Below are 22055 nucleotides of genomic sequence, written 5' to 3'. Positions count from 1 at the left end.
TCAGATAGTAACAAGTATTCTATCCACTTTCTCCACAGCATGCATAATTTTTTGAAACATCTAATGTGTCCCCTGACCCAATCATAATGAAATAAAATAAAACAGATCTAAACACGTTGGCATTTTCTCATAGTGAAACTGTGCTAAACCCTTGTTTCAATTGCTGTTTCAACACTTTTTGCAGCAATCTCACACATTATTCCAAATGCACTGAGCAATAATATTCTAAACAAGTATTCAATAAATCTATACAGGCTGAAGGCCCAGAAATTTTTGGCAACAAGAGCCCAGGAACCAACTGCAATTGCACTTACAGTGTAGCAAGGCTCTGGCCAGTCTTTGGATCCCAGAACTTGATTGGCTGCTGACTATCTTTGCTTCCAGAAACCACCAAACCTTTTGTCGGATGCCAGTCAACACACTTGACATCAGCACCATGGCCTGTTGAAAATACAAAGGTACTGTTGTTGAAGAGACTTCACACAGAAAATTAAATAATGAAACAATCTATCCCAACTATGAAATGACATAATTGTTTGGACAGGTTACATCTTGATTTGTCTTTATTGCCCTAAAAGACAGCTCGTTTTCCTTCAAGGATTTCAAAGTTATACAAAATTGTTTTGGATACAGTCCATGCTGTACTATATTAAATATGTGATTACCTTTCAATAGATGTTCAAAAACTAGTTTGGAGCAGGAAGATGTATTAACATGAACTTTGTCTAGATTCCTTATTGGAATCTAAACATGAATAACATTTGTTCATATATCGGTTTCAATAATGCATATAAATCAGGAATGACCCTTCTAGCTGCTGTTGGATTCAAACTCCCATCAGTCCCTGCTAGCACGGCCAACATTCAGGGAGATGGGAATTGTAATCTAGCAATATCTGGAGGCCCACAGTTTCTCCATCCGTGAAATACATTATTCTAATGGTAACAGGCAATAAATGATTCAATTAAGTGACATAGATATTAGAGATTATTTTAAAGTTACTTTAAAACCAAACATTTCATAATATTGTGCTATGACTCAACCTACAGCTGCCAAAATTAATAAGCTCTCTTTCATTTTAATATTTGTTTTGCTCTTTTTTGGACAGCTATCAAAGTATACACAAAACAATCTATTTATTTACTGAAGAGGAATGAATTTCATGCAAAATTATGAATAATTTTACAACTAGTGTTTGATCTAGACTCCCCACTTGCACCCCACAAAAAACCCTAAAAGCTTTTCTCATCAGATCAATATTTATTCATTGGTAACATCCTTTTTTTTTGAACTTTCAAACAATACCAAAAGGTTAGGTCACTGGATCATCTAAAGCAGATCACAGATATAAACGCAGGAAGTTGATCTTTATTTTTATTTTCTTTGCTATCTATTTCCTCTACTTTGAAACAGTTTCCACATCGTGTTAAACTGTTAGGTTTTCTATTCTTTTTTTACGATACACTATGGTTTAATGTGAACAAGGAGTGTGTAAGTACTTCATAGTTCCTTTACCACAGGCAAAACAAAAACCCAGATGCAGAAATGAAGTTCTTTGGGCGTTAACCAAACCACACAAACATGCACAAACAGAGAATTATATTCAAAGCAGTATGCACTAAAGTTCAAAGCTAGCGCTGGTATGCCATCAACAAGCCAGGCAGTGGCGACTAGAAAGGTTTCAATTCATTGTACAGATGGTGCACTAGTCTGATGGCCTACAGCAGCCCGCACAGGTGCAAATTTCGAAAGCTCTTGCTTGCATGGATCATAAGCAGCACTCCATGGGCCACAGCACTGCAATACCTGCATGCAAACTGGGTCTTGCTTCCACTCTCAGATCTACTTTTATAGCGAAAGCCAGGAAGTGAATCCAGGAAGTGCCCCCTGGACACACTCACATAAGCAATGCAATGGTTTGTGTGCTCACCAGATCAAATCTACAACCCTGAGGTATTACAGTGGTGACTGTTCTTAGATTCTTGGAGAACATTAACTGGTTAATGATGAATTATTGCAGTAGAACCACAACAACTGTTAATTGATCTTAGAGATCTAAACAACTGTTCAGGAAACATCCATAGGTTGAGATCACTTTACCCACCCAGACAGGACAAAGAAGAAAAAAATCAATATCTGATTCCTTATATTATGGGCTTCATCGCTTGAATCAATCAGCCTCCTCCCCCCAAAAGCAAGGAAATCATTTTTGAAAGTGACGGAATTTTTCAAAACTGCTTGTGATATGACATAGAGTCTGCCACTAAAGAAAAATGGGGGGGGGGTCCATTATGCAGCCATGGGTGCACCTAAAGTAACTCTTTGGATCCATAGGGCCAGAAAGAACTAATTCACTCTTATGGTCAAGAGAACCCCCCAGCACAACACACAGGGAAATGGCTTACTCTGACAGAAGAATCCTCCAAACATAATTTCCAACAACACCTGGTGGGGCACAAATTCACCATCCCTGTTTTAAGCGATGCTGGCAAAGCAGGGACCACATTTTTCACTTTAAATACGGTCTATATGTCTCAAACTTAAAATAAAGAATAAGCTTCATGGTTACTTTTAATTTTTTGCAGGTTTTTTTATATGGGAAATACGCAGATTAAAATTATGAACAATTTTGTATTTTCACACTAAAAGTTTACAAGTCAATGGAAAATGTGTTATCTTATGATTTATCAGTAATTAAACTAAAGCCTGACACAGACAAGGAAAAAATAACCTACAAACAGGCCCTGTATCCCAGTTAACTGTGAACAGTAATTAAAGTGGTAATAATTATTAAATAGTAGTAGTTAGCGGAATTTCAGGACCACCCTTTATCATAGAATTGTAGAGTTGGAAGGGATCTCAAGGGTCATCTAGTCCAACCCCCTGCAATGCAGAAATCATAAATAAAGAATCTCTAACAACTCATGGTCTTTTCCGATTCAAGTGGCTTGGGAGAGAAAGTTTGAGATACATGTCTGTAAGAGACATATTAATAGGTTAATATGTTGATAGTCAATAATGCGTGATATTTCAAATGCAGTTTTGATAGTGGCAAGTGTGCAGAACCTGAGCACAAGTCTTTTCGCTCCCAGTGCAACAAAATGACCACCTGCCACCTCTGAGTGCCTAAGATAAGGTTAGTAGCTTCTTGCAAATACAGGAACAGCATTCTCTTTAGCATGTTTAGAATCTTTAGAATTAAACCACACTATATTTCATTTTCACTTTTGCACAACATTAATTCACGCAGAACATTTCTCTGCCTTTTTATTGACTGTCCTTCCCTGGTTTAGCAAAGTCTGAAATCAAACAAAGTTTCTTACACACGTACATGTGCTGTTCAATGTATCATGAGCTGCCTTTTTATAACTCTACATGTCACAAATTCCCCTGTGTTTTGGGAATGGAACTTCAGGCTGCTGTTGTAAGAGTGAGCAGGCGAACACACAATCTACTGTTAGTCACATGAACAAGAGATATACATGTTGCCTGAAGGGCATTTATGACACATGGTGTATGAAACAAGGGAATAAAACATGGTAACATGTTTACTTCATTCCTTCTGTTTTCAGTATTCAGGCTATGAGGACGGCTGGTTCCCTCTATTTCCTGACGACTGTAAGCAATGCCGCTTATATAGCTAAAACGACACTTACCATCCAGGCACAAGAACAGGCTCTGGGGAACTCCAAGGTTTGCATAAGCACCACAAAATATTTAGGAAAAAAGTCTCAAGGAGATGTGCCCAAAACAGTCCAATGAGGAATAGTTTAATACTATGGAATGTTGATTCACTGCTGAGGGTGCAAGAGGAATGGGGCGGAATGGCTGGAACCCCAAACAAATGCACTCTACACTGCAGCATGTTATTGTAGGCCTCACTGGTCTCTTCCTATTATAATTACGAATGTATGCTTTTTGCAAAGATCTACCTCAAAATAGTACTGTGAGAGTAATTCTACAAAGGATTTGGAGAATCAAGTCACGGAACATTAAATAAAATTAATTCTACACCTGACAATGCATTCAGTACAATGTAGGATGACTGTTTCTCCAGTTGTTGTTGTTTTTTTTACAAAACAGAGGTATTGCCTTAGTCCCCTGCTCCAGAACTGAGTTATCCATGCCCCTTAAGGTGCCACCATAAGCACCAGGTATTTCCAGAATGAGATGAGATGGGGATGTCATTGCTACTTCTGGCATAAATTAGCTCTAAAAAAAGACCTGGGAGCTTGATAGGTAGTTTTACACCAAGTGAGAGGATGCTGTTTGAGCTATTGCAGCGGAAATCTGTTTCAGCAGCTGCCCCCAACACTGAAGCAAAAAGGCTGGGTTGCCATGTGTCCTAATATATTAGCCCCCAACTCCTCAATTAAATATATTCAGTGAACCCGAAAGGAAAATCAAAGAACCATTATAAAATGTGTTAAAAGCTTCCAATATTATAGAGAATAGTTTGGTACAAATCCTATCTATTAATGTTGGTGGCAAATTTCCATCAATTCTGAAAAAATGCAATTTGTACCCTAAACGTCCCCAGCATCTTATTGACTGTGCGTGCACATAACTTCCAAAGAAATTGGGGCCATGTAGAATTTTTACTCCCAAAATTTATGAAATAAAAAGTGTGATTTTTAGGGGTAAAGTGATTTCCAATCCCCACTTCTCCTATTTTGGTATTTACTTCTCAGCACCTGTTTGCATTCCAAACTCAAGCTGCTTCAGTTCCATTTTCACTGGGTTTTTTGGTTCTTTTCTGAATAACTGCAGAGGTGTTGAGGGAACAAAACCTGTGACTGTTGAGCCAGTGGAGCCAGACCCTGGGATTCTGGGACTCGAGCCACAGGCCCTACCTGGACAAAGTGGCTCCACCACTGTAGTTAGTGTACCCAAGGACAGTCCAGTAGAGTTAGAGGAGGGGCGCTCCACCACACTGTTGGGATACCCCAAAGGTTCAGGAGCTATAGGATCCCAACCAATCAGGGACCACATAGTGAATATGATGTCACAAAAATCAATCAAATATGGCTACACGGTAATGTCTCTAATAGCAAAAAAAGCCCTTGCACTATGAATAGAGCAAGAGGGAAAATGTAGACTATGCCACTATCAAGGCATAGTCTTGAGTGACACTATTGTATTGTTGGGCTGTGCTAGCGTGCAATGAAACCACTGCAGTGTAATGTGGCAGGACATGGAGCATCACTTGACCAGACAACATACTGACATGTTTCCTCTCCCCGACTCCCCATAATTTATAAGGAGGGCAATGGGAGGGCATTTTTTTATCCAAAATGGTATGGCCCTTTTACTAAACCTGACTGGCTATACAGTGAGAGTATGAGTATACCTGATTTCTCTCATGGCTTTTTTGGGTCTCTTCTTGACCCCTCTAAATGACCAAGAAAGGAAGGGGTTTCTGAGGGTGTGAAAATATTTGCAAAAGTCAGCTGCTGCCCTTTTGACTAAGCTCTAGAATAGCCTAAGCATGGAAACAGAATACATCGAGATAAAAACAAATATATTTATATGTAAAAGGACTGCAGATGAATGGAATGATTGCTTCTGTGGGCTATTATTGTCTTTATCATCAGCCAGCCCCTGAATCTACCTGTAGCTCCTTCTACCCTCTCCCATCTTGAAAAATGAGCCTGAAACCTATTGACTGCCAATAACCTGTGCTCGCTTCGGCAGCACATATGCTAAATTGCCAATAACCCAAAGAGACATAGTACCCTTAAGATAGATTTGAATGATTGTAAGTTAATCTTGGCTGCAAAGCAGAGTAGAAAGGAAAATATTAAAATAAAAAATAAAGTAGTGAAACAGAGCAGACTTGAAAACTTGCTCTCACCCTCATGTTACCTTGGTTTGTTGTTTTGATCTTGGTGGCTAGCAAAAAGTTCCCTTATGACAAAATACTTGTAAGTATGTGAAAATGTCCTAGCAGAATGACTAGAATTCAGGGTTTCCATTACAATGTCTAGCACGGTGTTGTCATCATAAGCCAAAAAAGTCAAACCTGAAAATATTCTTTCGTTCCGAGGTACCCCCCCTCCAAAAATACCTCTGGATATCCTATACTCCAGAAACCTAGTAACTGAGTGGGAACAGTTTGGCTCAACATTCCTCTGAAATTCTAAAGAAGATTCAATAGAAGCACTTGGAAAAAGAAAAGTGCATTACTCATCACCAGGAACTATCATATAGAATGCATTCCTCAGTGTTTAGTCTGTTTTCCCCAATCCATGCTTCTTTAATTATATTTAATAATTATTTAATAATACCCCCCAATAAACCAGCAGAGACTGGGAAGGGGGGCAAGAGAAATAAAAAAGGGTGAGTGTTTCACAGGTTACAATATCTGTAACTGGGTAGCACCTCCGCGTTCTGGGTCACTGGGTGGTGACAAACAGAAGAAAAAATAAACACTATGGCTGGGTAGATACTCTATGTTTACAGTACATGGCTTCCCTCAAAGAATCCTGGGAACTGTAGTTCCCACTTAAAGAACTACAATATCCAGCTCCCTTAACAAATTGCAGTTCCTAGGATTGTTTTGAGGCAGTTACATGCTTTAAATGTATGGTATGTACATACACACCATTCAGCTTTGCAGGGTGAAAGTTTCAGGTTCGACCCCTGGTATCTCTAGCAAGAAGGATCAGGTAGCAGCTGATGGGAAAGACTTCTTCTTGAGACCATACAGAGCCATGGCCAGTCAGTGTATATAATACTGTACTTATTGGACAAATAACATACCCTGGTATAAGACTGATTCCTGTATTTCTAGGGACAGCTTTGATTTTTACGTTGATGTTTAAAATATAATTTTTCTCCACATAAATTCTAATTTTATTGGCCCTAGTATGCCAAATATGCCAAGACTGCAGTGTTTTTCCAACTAGTTGGGTTAATCAAATTATCTGGAGCACCCAAATATTTCTTTTTCACACAAGGATGTACAAAAACATGGCTATCAAGGACTGCCTTAAAAGAGGACTGTCTTAAAAGAGGTATTCTCTCTTCCTTCCTATTCTGTGAATACACAGTATCTAGAACATAGTAAGCAGGATTTTTCTTCAGAATGACTGTTTACTCATAAGCAAATTTAAAGCAACTAAGAGATCTTTAATGAGATGGCAGTCCTTTGTGGTCATTATAACTACCACTGAGAAAAAAATTCCAAACAGAGTACTATTCATACACACTTGGCATTTACTGCAAGTTTTAAAATAACTCTTTGAAGTTCATTTTGAAACAGGACACTCACAAAAGTAAATGGGTCTCATCTATCCAAATTAAAAATCACTAAATTTTGTGAACCATATAGTTGAAATTTGTAAATGTTGTTGAACTACTGTAGATCACTATTCTCATTTATTTAACCGTATGCTACAACCATCATGTGGGAAGTCACCTGAAAAAAATCAGAATTTAAATGCAGTTAAATTCTGCCTGCACGCATGCAGCTATGTGAATATGTAGGATGAGAGCAAAATGGAAGCATTGCTATACTTGGCGAATAGCTATGAACATAAGTATACAGAGGTTTGCTGGAACAATTCCAGTTCCCAATGCATTTTGAGCAAATTGCTCTTTTTAGGGGAGATAACTCATATAAACCACAATAGAAAAACAATATATTTGGCTTGTTCTTAGCAGGAAGTGGAGAGTGCTGATGAGTAATTACTCTAGCTGCCATTCCTGCTCAGTACGCGTTTGATATTTCCGAATAAAATGATATGGAAGCATAGCACTGGATGTCATTAGGATGCTAATCAGATTCAGCTTTCCCACCTCCCCTTTTCATTTGTTTTGGGTTGAACAGTCTCTGTGCGCTCCAACTATCTGGGTAAGGTTGAAGACTGGATACAGGTAAGACTGCACATATGTCAATAGGCAGGCTTTGTGACATGGGAGGGTATCAGGATTCCCAGCACTGACAGTGTTTTGGCTCCATTTGATCATTCAGGTTCACAGAACCTAGAGACATGGGTGTTTTCTGTCAGTCTAATTGCTGAGGAAAAACTGGTATTTTTTGCACAGATGTAAACCTAGAAATCTTCATTCATGTCTTCATAACTTCAAGGTTAAACCCCTTTAATGAATTCTGTGCGACAGTTTGGAGGACTACCTTCTAAAGGGATTAATTGTCAGAACAAGTGCTCTAGTGTCTGGACTGGCTGTGCATAGAGAATTCTAAGGGGTCTGGACTAAGCATATCCATGAGACTGTCTGTACACGCATGTTCTGTCATAAACTTTAAGAATCCAAGAATCAAGTATGCAAAGGCACATAAAGAGGCATTCCCAATGGCTGTTCCTCAACCTTCACTCTTTCCCCCAAAGCCTGAATCTACATCTTCCAGAAACTGGCATTAATGGGCAGCGATAAGGTATAATACTTGGTATTCTGTGATATAAATACTGGACATATTGGAAAGATGGTTAATTTATTTTTCTCTATTACTTTCCAATTTCTGCTCCTTTGACTTTTGTTTTGCCATCTTTCCTTGAGAAATTATGTTTGTGGATATTCCAAGACACCACCGTATCTCAGCCAGTGGCTAAGTAGAGCTTGCAGAATAAGAAGCGATGAGGACCTTGACACTCATGTATAACTCAATGACAATGGAAAGTGTCCTAAAACTGAGGACTAGGTAGACAGACAAAGTATCAGAAAACAGGGTATAGCTACTAGCAGAAGAGTGGTAAACTGAACACCAAAAGGTCTGATAAAACTTTATCTGTTGGATTCTACTACACTTTGAGGCCCGCCCCCCTATAATGAAGCTGTTTCATAATAAGATAGAAGATGAGTCTGGCAGAAATTTCATTCTCTCCTTAGATTGAAGAGATGTCTGCATTCTGGTAATGTCTAAAAGGCAGAGACTCAGGGTGTTTTTGGTTTGGCGCTTTTTTATATATAAAGTGGAAAAAATGGGAAATTTCATTAAATACAGTGCTTATGAATTAAGTTGAGTAACAATACAAGACTGATAAATGAAAACAAAACTGGTTCTTTAAAATTCAGAACATTTCAAAGCTGTACTGTATCTTTGGGAGAAGAAAGTTCTTTTAACAATACTTGAGAAACAGGATCCCATTTGTTACAGAATCATTTCACCTTTGTCCTGGTTCCTTGGACTTCAGAAAAATGTGCCAAAAAGACAGTAAAATGAAGTGCCTAATTCGATCTATTCATTCAGTAATACTAGGTGTGACTTGAGACCTCCATTTCCTTGTTCTTTGTTTACTGAGTCATTAGTATAATTTAATAACAGGAGTACAGGTTCATTTGGGATTTCATAAACCTCGGATGAAGGGTGGTATACAAATGTTATATATATATATATATATATAAAATGAAAATATAGAAAACCTATAAACTTTGCCTTATATTGCTTACAAATTACACTTCTACATATGGGAATAATTTCCTGGTTCTTTCTGACGATTCCAATATGTATTTGAAATATTTTTTATTTATTTTGCTTATAACTTCAGAAGTTATATACCACACAGCATTATTTTAAAAGTTTCAACTCATTATCATATTTAAGGAGAACCTGTGTACCTTATTCCAAAGCATCCCTCAAGTATACATAGATATGGTTTCCTACAATACTGTGCCGACTTGATCATTTATAACTTAACTTTACATGAATAGAACCATATGTAATAAATTTCCTTCATCTGCTTCAAGGGTAGGCACCCTCTGGCCTGCAAGACCTCTCAATTTGGCCTGTGAGGCCTTTTCAGCCCCACCCCACCCTCAGCACCTGACAACCAGCTGATAGCTGAACATTTTGGGAAGCACTGTGGAAAGTGATGCACTTTGACAGGAGTCAATCACCTGATGTAATTATGTCAGATAACTGACTATTGGGTGATCCCTTGATGTGGGCGGGGGTGGGATAAAGATCTGGTCTACTGGGCCAAAAAGGTCCCCCACCCCTGATCTACTTGATCCCTAGCTATGACAGCAAAAGATCTCCGCATCTAGGGGGTGAGCACTTTCAATCACCATGTTTACACAGGTGAGAAAAGGATACGAGAGCTCCATATAGTAAAGGGACCCCTGACCATTAGGTCCAGTCGTGACCGACTCTGGGGTTGCGGCGCTCATCTCGCTTTATTGGCCGAGGGAGCCGGCGTACAGCTTCTGGGTCATGTGGCCAGCATGACTAAGCCGCTTCTGGTGAACCAGAGCAGCACATGGAAACACGGTTTACCTTCCCGCCAGAGCGGTACCTATTTATCTACTTGCACTCTGACGTCCTTTCGAACTGCTAGGTTGGCAGGAGCAGGGACCGAACAACGGGAGCTCACCCCGTCGCAGGGATTTGAACCGCCGACCTTCTGATCGGCAAGTCCTAGGCTCTGTGGTTTAACCCACAGCGCCATCTGCGTACCTAGAGCTCCATATATCTGTCCCATTAACCTTGGCCATTCTAAAGTTTTTATTTTTCATAGAAATGAAACTCAGGATTATGGGTGGAATTCAACATTCTGCTAAAACAAACACCCTTGTTTATGCAAACATTGCATCTTGCCAGATGGCAAAATTCACTCGTAAGTTGCTCTGGGTGTTCTTCTGACCCCTCACATTGAGCCAACTTGGGGGTGCATGCAGAGAGAATTGCTTCCACTGACAGGGAGCATTAGGTGAATCTTGCCGTGTGTTTTGAAGCTCTAGGAGTAGATTTCTTAATCAAAACATTCGAGGTGTACAAGTCAAGTCCAACTCTAAATGCTGGTTTGCCAGCCATATAAGTAACTGCGGTTGTTGTGCTAACTTGTCATCCATCATACGGATAAATCAATACTTGCGCAAAAAACAAGCATCAAGTGTCTGAGACTTTCAGCTCAAAAAGTACTTGGTAGTAGTAGTTAGCAGCAGAAAAGCAGTTATTTATTTATTTCACAAAATTCCTATTCCCCTTGATCGAAGAAAAAACCTCAAGGTGGTTTACAAAGTTAGTAGCAGCAGTAGCAGTTTATATATATAAATATATATATAATTGAACTTGAAAGACACATTTGCATCAAGATGTATTACTCTTATGTGAGCAGCTTTACCAACAACAGCAGCCTTATGATTTTGAAAATACAAGAACAATCATGAATTGCAGCTATTTTAAATGTTTGAGAATTATTTAGATTTCTTAAGTTATTATGCTCAGGGAAATGAACAAAATTCCAAATATTTAAATGTTCATCCAATGAAATTATTCAGCTAATCCTGTGTATCTATTATTTTACTGCCTTCTTAAACAAAAATGCTTTTGTATCCACAAGTTTAGACTGTCAGGCAATCTAAAGCCAAGAATACCTCTCTATATGCCTCTACTCATGGATTTGAGAATTCATGAAAATGGACCTGCATCTAGACTATCCTATGTTTCAGTGACCCCGCGTATCTGATTTTTACAGTTCTAGGATAACACGAGAAAGGGAAATTTAATCTATCCTGGGGAAGATTAATGAACAGTACTTTCATTTGGAACTTGCATATCTTCCCAAATCACCCAACCAACCATTTTGTCTCTTCCTGTAACATAGGGACCAATTCCACTTAGGCTTACTGCCAAGCACTTGATCCCAGCAGATAATACAGGTCAGAGTCATACACACATAGAAAGAAGCAATGTCCATGATATGAACACTTATTGTTGTGTTTTACTAGTTAAAAACAGCACGTTGAAATGTCTCTGGGAGGCTAAAGGAAACTGCAGGCCCTGGAGAAGCAATGCATGTTCAGCACCTGCAAACTCAACAAGGGTAACCAGGACTGCAAGGTCAAGACTATGAAATATAAATGTCAATAGGCAAGTCCAACTGGTGTGGTTTTTTTGGTCCTTTCTGAGAAAGGCAAAATTGTCCCTTGTCACTACTGCAATCTTGGAACTCCAGGGAGAAGTACCCCAGGTTGTAAGCCCTAGTGATTAGGAAATGAAAACGCATAACTCCTCTATGGACGTCTTGAAGAGGTTGTGTGTAGTCTGGAATCTCCCTACCAGATATAAGAATTACCTCAAGAGTAAGGGTGGAGAACCTGTGGCCCTGCAAGTACTACACAGATCCAAGAGTCACATCATCAATGGTATAAAGATAAACTAAATTAAAAAGGATAATTTGTCCTTCCAAATTCAAAATGTAAACAGCTGACCATGGCTACAAGCCGTATCTCTTTATCATGCTAATCTTAGAACACTTATTTGGAAAAGGGCAAAGAATTACATGACATGTAGATGTAAGACAGTTGCTTGTTTGAAAAGCTTATCCAAGAGGGAATGAATCCATTCATTGTCAGAGGAATTAATGAAGATAGGATTTCTGGAAACAGCCAGAAAACTTCTGACTTAAGGGTAAAGTAAAGGTAAAGGTAAAGGACAAGGACCCCTGGATGGTTAATTCCAGTCAAAGGTGACTATGGAGTTGCGGTGCTCATCTTGCTTCAGACTGAGGGAGCCGGCGTTTGACCACAAACAGCTTTCTGGGTCATGTGGCCAGCATGACTAAACTGCTTCTGGCACAACGGAACACCGGGACATAAACCAAAGTGCACAGAAACACCATTTACCTTCCCATCACCTGTTTATCTACTTGCACTGGTATGCTTTCGAACTGCTAGGTTGGCAGAAGCTGAAACAGAGCAATGGGAGCTCACCCTGCCGGGCGGATTCAAAACACCAATCTTCTGATCAGTAAGTCCAAGAGGCTCAGTGGTTTAGACCACAGGACACCCTCCAGCCTAAAAGGAAGATTCGGTGCCCAACCAGCCAACAACCCAAATTTCTCTTAGCAGTATTTGACTGTTGTGATCAAATTTGCTATCAGTTGTCTATGTTGACACATTCTGTTTCTGACCTGGAAAGCAGTACCTAGTTAAATGGATTCATACAATGACAGATCTGAGCCCAAACTAATGCCCATCAAGTCATGCCAAATCCAGATTATTTAGATGTATGGAGTATATTTCATACTCCAGATGAAGGGAACCCAAGTTTAACAGGCTCAATAATCACACAAAAAATTCACACAAGAGTATTTCAAACACTACTGGGAGGAGAAAAGCGTATGTTGTGCAACACTGTCTATATTAGCCAGAACCTCAGAATTCATATCTGCTGGAGGCTGGATGAGCCTATAAAAAGTTCATTTGTTTCTACCTTTTTAATCCCTCCGAGTGAACTCATATGAAGAGCACTATCATAAAAATAACATTCCACACCCAATATGACCTGTATAATTTATGAACCCTTCAAAGGTAGATCCTGCATGTACCATTTAGTGTAACAATGAGGATGCTACTACCTTAAACATCCCTTCAGTCTGGCTTTCAAACTTTCTAGTTTCAGGGAACCCCTTCCACATCAACTTATGTGCCAAGGAACCCCTGTGCATTGTAGAGGATTCTTGAAAGTGTTTTAGAGAACATACTTGATACATGAAGCATGTTGGTTAAGTCTACTGTGTCTCACCATCGCCTTGTATAAAATGACAAGTGACAGCAGAGAAAGGTGAGTGACAAGTAGTGGGCATGACATCTTTCAAAGGACCTGGCTGATAATGTCTGAGGAACTCAACAAATTTCTGAGAAAACAGGTTTCTGGGCACAGCTTAAAACCCATTGCCTTAAATCAGCAGCAATGCATTTACTAACTCCCCATAATGAATTATTGGAGATAGGGAAACAGAAAAATATGATTTGTTATACAAATAATCTGCCAACCGAAGTAGCTTTAGTTTTCTATACAGTAGATACACCACTGCTTGATATGTTTGGGGCATCCAAGCATGTACAAAGGCCTAGAATGCATTTATAGGATCCATCACTATTCACATAACCAGCACGATCACTTATGCGACCAAACTAATTGCTTTTTCTATGCTATTTTTATAATTATACTTTTTCAAAGCTGGTAGAAAAATGGATTTAGGATTCTTTAAAAATCAAAATTTTAGATGATTATTAATATTTCAAGGGACAAAATTCTTTTTACCTGATAATTAGTTTACTTATAAAAATAGTCAAGAGGGAAAGCTGAGGATCAAACAAGGCAATTTTCAGAAAGGTAATTTTAAAAAACCCATCATGAAATAGAAATACTACAGATGGCTTAGTTTGAAGCTTCAGTTTCATAAACAGATATTATCCTTAAAGAGGCTTTCTGTCTGGTCCTAAGTGAAAAACTTTCTGTTTTATTGTAACAGCCCAGATCTCTGAGCCTTATCTTCCACAGTATCTCCTACTTTAGTTCTAAATTGCAATACTTCAACAAAGCAGATTTTCAAGAGTATATCTGAATGAGATGTTGGGAATCTCATGGAAGATTAGGAGAAACTCTTTGTTCTATGATGCAGGTAGTATCACCTAAATTGTGTGATCTAAGATTATTGGTGTATCAAATGTCATGTTTGTTGACAGATTCATATGGAGCACCCAAAACAGTATTTATAGTTTAATATAAACAGACTGGTACAGTAAGGAATTTTATGAGTTATAAGCTAGCTGAGTATGATGGATTTCTGGAGACTGGGTCTATCATAGTACAACATCCCTGATAGTCATTTAGTCCACACAAATAGAACTAGGTAGAGCTGTGCTATGTAGGATTGTTTGGCTGTTAACATCTATGCTAAGGCTGCATCCCAAACAAACTTAATAGGGAGTAAAATGAGTATGAGTCACTTCTGAACAAAGATACTTATGATTTCACTATACAAGTTTTAATCTATAGTTGATTAAAAACATAATTTGCTTACCTGAGAATTCTCCTTCTACTTGTTTGCCAGACAGTGAAGAAGGTGGTCCAACGTTCTGGACCACTGGACAGCAACAAGTAGGGAGAGCTGACTTTTAACACCTGCATAAATAAAACTATGCCATCTTTCAGTGCCTTGGGGGCTGGTGGAAGAAGTTGCTTAAAGTTACCTATTTAAGGTTTCCTATCAACGTTCTGAACAATTTTTAAAGCTGGAGTCCACAACACAGTGTGTGCTGTCACCCTCAGACACACCCTATGGGACTTCCAAACTTCCCTGCCCCTCGTCATTTTTTATTTTCAAAAGATAGTGATGGAAAGCTTTTTGTTTGAGGGTTTGTCTGTCTGGGGGGATACTGTCTGACTTTTTGTCTGTGTCTTATTTGTTTGGAGGGGTGTGGTTTGGCAGCTTTGCAGGGTTCTGAGCATTGTCAGTTTTTCTTCTATAAAACAGGTATTCTGTGGTGCACACAACAGTTCCTTATATTTCCAAATGTTCCTGAGCCCAAAAAGGTTAGAAATCCCTGATTTAAAGGCGTTATATACCAAAAGCATGGAGGAAGACCTCTATCAAAGTCAATCTTTTCTACTCACAAGTAGGAAGGAGCAGGATTTTTTTTACTTAGCAGGAATTACATACATATATGAAGAAGGCTCTAATAAACACAAATTGTTCTATTTATGACCCAAGTTAGTTTCCTTAAACAAAAACATTTTATGTGTAGCTAAGGAACCTTTGTGCCTCTCCCATGTATGTTGTTGGACTCCAAGTCCCATCATCTCTGTCTGCTGATGCTGAATGGGACTGAAGTTGGGACTTGGAAATCCAACACCTAAAGGGTCACAGACTATACAGTCTAACACAATTTGATGGAACTTTGCATCAACTGCCATTATTATTATTTTGAAATTGTATACCACCCTTCATCTGTAGATCTCAGGGTGGTTCACAGCATAAAAATACAAGACAAAAACATGTAATTAAAAAAAGAACAAAATTAACCAATAACCCCTGCTTCCCCCCACCCCCTGCACATTTAAAATAGGACGTTAGTCAGCCAAAGGCCTAGTTGAAGTAGAATGTTTTCACCTGGTACCTAAAGGTGTATAATGAGGGTGCCAGGCAAACCCTGTCCTGAGGAAAGCATTCCACAAATGGGGAGCCACTGCAGAAAAAGCCCATCCTTGTGTTGCCACCCACCAGACCTCCTGCGCAGGAGGCACATGAAAAAGGGCCTCACGTGATTATCACAGGGTCCAGGTAGGTTCATATGGAGAGGTGGTTGTTGAGGTACTGCAGTCCCAAGCCATTTCAGGCTTTATACGTCAAAACCAGCACTTGAACTGGGCCTGGAAACTAATTGGCAGCTAGGCCAGGATCTGTGCAATATGCTCAAACCGTCTTGCCCCGATGAGCAGCCTGGTTGCCGAATTGTTGAAGTTTCTGAACTGTCTTCAGAGGCAGCCCTATGTATAATACATTGCAGTAATCTAACCTAAAGGTTACCAGAGCCTCAACAACTGTAGTCAGGCTATCCCTGTCCAGACAGGGACGAAGGTGGGGCACTAGCCCAAGATGGTGGAAGGCACTCTGCACTACCAAGGCCACTTGAGACTCAAGAGACAGCAAAGGATGCAGAAGTACTCCCAAGCTGTGTACCTGCTCCTTCAGAGGAAGTGTAACCACATCAAGAGCAGGTAATTTCCCATCCATCCAGTCTAGGGAAACCTCCACCCCACCCCACTAACAGTGCCTCAGCCTTATCTAGATTCAGCTTCAGTTTGTTGGCTCTCATCCAGTCCATTACTGAGGCAAGACAACTGCCATACCTGCAGATGTAAAGGAGAAGTAGAACTGTGTGTCATCAGCATATTGCTGACAACATACTCCAAAACTCCGGGTGGCCCCACTCAGTAGTTTCATGTAGATGTTATACAGCACAGGGGATAAAACAGAACCCTGAGAAATCCACACTGAAGGCTCCACGGGGCTGAAAAGAACTCCCCAAGCATCACCCTCTGGAAATGTCCATCCAAGTAGGACCGGAAGCACTGCAAAGTGGTGCCACCCATCCCTAACTCAGACAGAGGTCATCATACAGGGCCACCAAAGCAGTTATGTGCCAAAACTGGGCCTAAACCTTTATAAATTAAAGGTGGGGTGGGGGGAGAGAATAAAGCTTATATGTCAAATTCCAACAGTTTAGATTCTAATTTCTGTTGTTCATGGAACAGGGCTTTCCAGCCTTCTCCTTCCCTCTGCACCCATCAGACCCTCTCCCCAAATCTGCTTGGAAATGGTTGCAGGATAGGCTGCAGGAGGTTGCTAATGGCTGGGGGAGTAAGATGAAGTTGCATCTTTCAAGCCTCAAATGTTTACACATTTATGTAAGTCTTACAGAACTCAGTTGAATTTACTTCTGTGAAAACATGCATAGAATTAGATTGTAAGGTATCATTTTTACAAGTTATTTTGTAGCAGAATGAACCCAGTATCAGGCTCTAAGAAGATAAGGGAGGAAGTACATCTGCATATGCTTCTCTGTCTACTGCCCTAAAGTTTTTAAGAACAAAAGTAATGTTTGGCAGCATTGTAAATTTAGCATGTTTATTTCTTTTGCTTCCACTTTTGTATTTCAAATAGAGGTAGTATATGCATGGCCTACAAAAAGGGAGACAGAGCTCAATGTATGGATTGTATCCTGTGTGTGTATATTATCTGACAATTATGAAAACTTAAGAAACTGGAGGAAGGCTGTTTCAGATATAATTCTGAAGAAATGTTTCTCATGAATGATTTCTATTTCCTAAAGTAATACAGGAGAACTTTACTGAAGCCCAAAATAAAAGTTTAGAGTTCAGGATTTCTTCAGAGTTAAACTATTAGGTAATTATGCATCCAAAGTCAAACACAAAACCAAACCACAAACTCTTTACTTCCTAAAGTGTAATAGTCTCTGAATGTTTGCTATTTATTTTCTGTATTGACATCAAGTCAGGCTACAAAGCTAAAAGAATTACTAGGTAAATTTTCCTACAAAATGAATGAATACTAAAATACCATGTGATATAATGAAAATGAAAGCAGTGTTGCTACAATCCCTGTTCCTCGCTGTCTAGTATATATTTCAAATTTTTGTAATGTAAACCACTTAAGAGGTTTTTGTTAATTAAGCAGTATATAAATCTTGTCAAATAAATAAGTCTATGAATATGTTGACAACTTTATTTCTTCTCAATAAAAGATGTATTTTACCTAACTTTATGCTATTAGTTAGAAACAGTAATTCATTCCCTAAAACTTTGTAGTGTCCACACCATGTGGGAAGTCAGGGAATTCCAAGGATGCTGTGCTTATATGGCATTTACTTGATGAAAAGCTGCACTTTCCATAAGGTGGCACAGTCTGATACAGGCACATGAAAATGGATAGCATCAACAAGTTACGTTTTTGAGGGAAAATACCCCTTCTTCTTGAGAAAGTGTTTCTGGTATAACTCATTACAGTTGTTATATACAGAAATGGGCACATGAAACTGGACATTCAGCTTGCTTTCCTACACAGATGTTTCAACAGTCCTAGGAGTAGGGAATAATCATAGTACACAATGCTCCAATGTTAAAGCAATTTAAACAGATCATAAACAGTAACTAATAGGTTTGTAAACCTTGTGATACAACTGATTGAATTATTAAGGATGGGGTGCTGGAACTGGAGGTTTTTGTATAGTCCTTATGTAGGCAACTACAAATAATTTCCCTCTATTCATATATCTCAATCAGTACTTTCTGGTACACATACCTCGAAGAATTCTCTCCTCATGGCAACGTAGAAAGTCCCAGATTCTAACAGTGCCGTCATCAGAGCATGTAGCAAATTTATTATCCGTGGGTGAGAAACTGTTACATGAAGACACACAGCAGGGGAAAGAAGTCAGCATTTAACATATCTAAACTTCTCAGACAGGGCAAAATTTAGCTAAGGTGTTAATACACTGATGGAGAAATTGGAACATATTGTGCCTGGAAAAATATACTTCAATCCGTTGACATAATTGAGTCCGTTTGCATAACTGAGAGCTCAGCTTTGTACTTTGATGCAGCAAAAGCACTTTTCCTGCATTTTGTTCCCCAACCAAAGGGGAACTTACACTTTGCACTGTTCCACCCACAGCTGAATAGATTTGCAATTCTCTGCATCATCTGTATAAAATGTGAAACTGACAAAAGCATGCATTCCATGCTTTTGAAAGAAGGGTGGAAATAGGCAATCCCAAGAGTGTTAATACTAAGCTTATTTCTTCATCCACAGATAACATTTCAAAATACAAGGGGGTGGGGGAAGACAGGTAAAAGTATTTGCTTACTAAAAATAAGAATAGAAACATATCATATGGCCTATATAGGCAGAAAAAGTTACTGAGAAGAGATTTGCCACTCCAGTGAAACATTAGAGTCACAGAATATGCTTCAGAACTTGAAAAGCTTGTTGTAAATTGTGGAGAGCCAGGCATCAGTTTCTTATTGAGCTATGTTAGGCATTTGGTTGGACCATCATCAGTTACAGATGGGGAGCCGCATCCTTTGTGATGCAGTGAAGAATCAAGTAATGCTCTTGTTGAGATTATTCAAACAGTCATTCCCCCTGAAATTGCTGGAACGTTTTATATATGAGATAATCTTTTTGTTTGGAGAAATCCACTTCACAGATACAATAGCACACACCTATGAGGTGACATATTGTTAAACTTTGCCAGGAAATCCTGAATCAAACGGAAAAATGATAAATTCAGCAGAAAGTGCTTCTGTGGTAATGAATCTTCTTCTCCAATGGACAGCACCAAAACTTTTGAGGTAGGTCTAGTTTCCTCTTCAGCTCTTCAGACACACTTTAAATGAGTAAGATTTATTCCACTTGCATTATTTGCTAAAGACTGTAAGCATTCTTCACATGCATCTCAGCAAGGAAATCTCAGTTCACTTGTTATACTGAGCATACATTTGCACAATTGGAACACTTGACACTGAACCAGGTAGATGTCCTAAAGTTGCCTTGTCAGCTTTAGATTCCAAACTTGAATAACCCATTCAATATTAATCATAACCTGGATGTGGAAATTGGTGTGGGTCCTACATGCTACTGTAAATCTTGGACTCACCAAGTCAAGCAGTTCTTCACTTTATTTAGCTCTTTTATGTTGTGAGAACTATGCAGCTGCTTTATTTCTGGATTATATTTTATTCAATTATATTATTAAATACTGAATTCTTTATTTGGAATGAAATTGTCATCGTACACAAGTGAGCATAAAAAGAGAGTAACTGATACACATTGTGATCATATATAAAAAGAAACCAATACCAGTGCAAAATGCAGCAGACAAACACATCTCTAACATATTGCAGAGGCAGATACCGGGACAACACTATTTCAGAGATATGCCAGCAAATCAGTGAAATTGTGGAAACAAAAGAAAATATGTTTATGTGGTGCAAAACATTTCCCAGAATCTGACAATACCCATGCATATCTGCACCCAGAATACACTTAGAGAACAGTCTAATCATGGAAATAGGAACTACAGAAAATGGTATATTGTGTATAAACCTGGCCTCTCTAATCGCCTCCTTATGTGCCTGGAACATCTTGACGTTGTTCATGTTCGACTGCCAATATTTCACATATCCCCCATGGTCTGCTGTCAACATCCACATGTCATTATGTGACCAAGTCATAGCTCTCACTGGACTGTCATGAGCCTACAAAGTCAAAAATAAAGGAAGACCTCTACTGAGCATACTCAAATGATATCATGCACCATCACTTTTCTTTTAATACAATTTTTTCTAATTTCAATTTAGGTAGATATAAGAATGAAGACAATGCCGTATATATAGATCCATACATTCATTTTATGAGGACTGTTATCAAAGCTTCAGCAGCGTTATAGTAAGTATTACTTAGTAATGAGTCTGTATTTTGTCTACAAATTTGATTCCCCCCCCCCACCAATGTAATGGAAATGTCTCTCATATCAGAGAATGACAAAAATGCTAAGACTTAAATTAATCAATCAAAATCTCAATAGCCAAAGGCAAGAAGCAAAAATCTCAAAACGGTGCTGACTCTCCATCTGTTTACAGTGGCAAGAAAGCAGATTACTGAAAGAAATACTGATCAAGACAGCTTTGATAGTGATTTACCTGTAATATTGTTTCAAAGTTGAAAGTAAGCCCATTCCATAAGGTGAACTCTCCACTAGAAGCCCCAGTAACTAAGCGCCTCCCTTCTGGAGTCCACTGGAAGACAAGAATTAAGATGTATTAGAACACAAATTGTTGCCCTGACATTATAGCAGAGTCTATCACAAGGAGGAGACAACATGTAGTGTGCAGTTCTGCAGCACTGCTTGTATTGGGTTCACTTACACACTGTCTGTACACCCCTCAATCCCACATTCTGGTATTTATTTGTTGCCCCATGCCCTGCTTTCAGTGCTTGAATACTGTTGGATGAATAATCTGTCCATTTCTAACAAAAATACTTTGCACTATCACTGTGTCCCATAAAAAATATCCGTTCTGAAAAGTTATTATTATTAACATTAGAAGTAGTAGTAGTATCTATTGTATCTATAAATCACAATGTAGTACACGCCAACAGACAACAAAAGATAAACAACAGAATTATACCACTGATTAAAACAAAAACAGAACTAAAAAAATCCATAAAGCAGCTACTACTGGCATGCTATATTCTTAGCAATTTATCACTGTGCCATGAAGTGTAACACTATACTTACCCTAACAACAAATACTGGACATTTTACTTTATTGGTAGATGTCCTAACAAATTTTGTTGTTACAGCATTCATAGGATTGTTCAACATTCCTATAGGAGGGACCAGCTAAAAGAGAGGAAAAAATGTTAAAAGTTATTCTTGGTACTTAATACGTGGAAACAGTCTTTTAAAAAATTGTTTGCAAGCTTATGTTCTTGAATGAGTAAGCCAAAGAATCTCAATTTTGTGGAGACACTACAAAAGCATACCTAACATCATTCTGATCTTCAGAAATATATTACAATATGGCTTGGATCCAGAAATCCCACCATGAGAACAGAAGGCACTTCTGCTTCGATAAAAACGAAGGAAGCAGTCCTCCTATGCAGTCCTCTCTCACACATACACACAGAGCCAAAGTGCCTTCTGCTCACGTAATAGGATCTTTGAATCCATGTCTAAAGCTTTAGCAGGATCATCATACAGTGGTACCTCGGGTT

The 22055-nt window shown here is 38.9% G+C and overlaps 1 protein-coding gene across 3 annotated transcripts in view; it reads right to left on the bottom strand.

The window, feature by feature from the left end:
* The window catches only part of WDR33 (WD repeat domain 33), a 52815-nt gene that overhangs the window by 15976 nt on the left and 14784 nt on the right, over positions 1–22055 (bottom strand). For all 3 annotated transcript variants that reach the window (XR_014565044.1, XM_083741679.1, XM_083741678.1), the window contains exons 4-8: positions 21577–21681; positions 20978–21073; positions 20382–20533; positions 18576–18673; positions 315–441 (exon numbers count right to left, since the gene is read on the bottom strand). Coding sequence is in view for 2 of the 3 variants with exons in the window: in XM_083741679.1 (XP_083597805.1) it covers positions 315–441; positions 18576–18673; positions 20382–20533; positions 20978–21073; positions 21577–21681 (578 nt within the window). In the remaining variant the exon portion in view is untranslated. The remainder of the gene's footprint in view (positions 1–314; positions 442–18575; positions 18674–20381; positions 20534–20977; positions 21074–21576; positions 21682–22055) is intronic.

The sequence above is a fragment of the Podarcis gaigeae genome (assembly GCF_964106915.1).
Source record: "Podarcis gaigeae genome assembly, chromosome: 5".
Classification (NCBI taxonomy): domain Eukaryota; kingdom Metazoa; phylum Chordata; class Lepidosauria; order Squamata; family Lacertidae; genus Podarcis; species Podarcis gaigeae.
The sequence above is the reverse complement of the archived record's forward strand: the minus strand, read 5'-3'. Positions and strand labels throughout refer to the sequence as shown.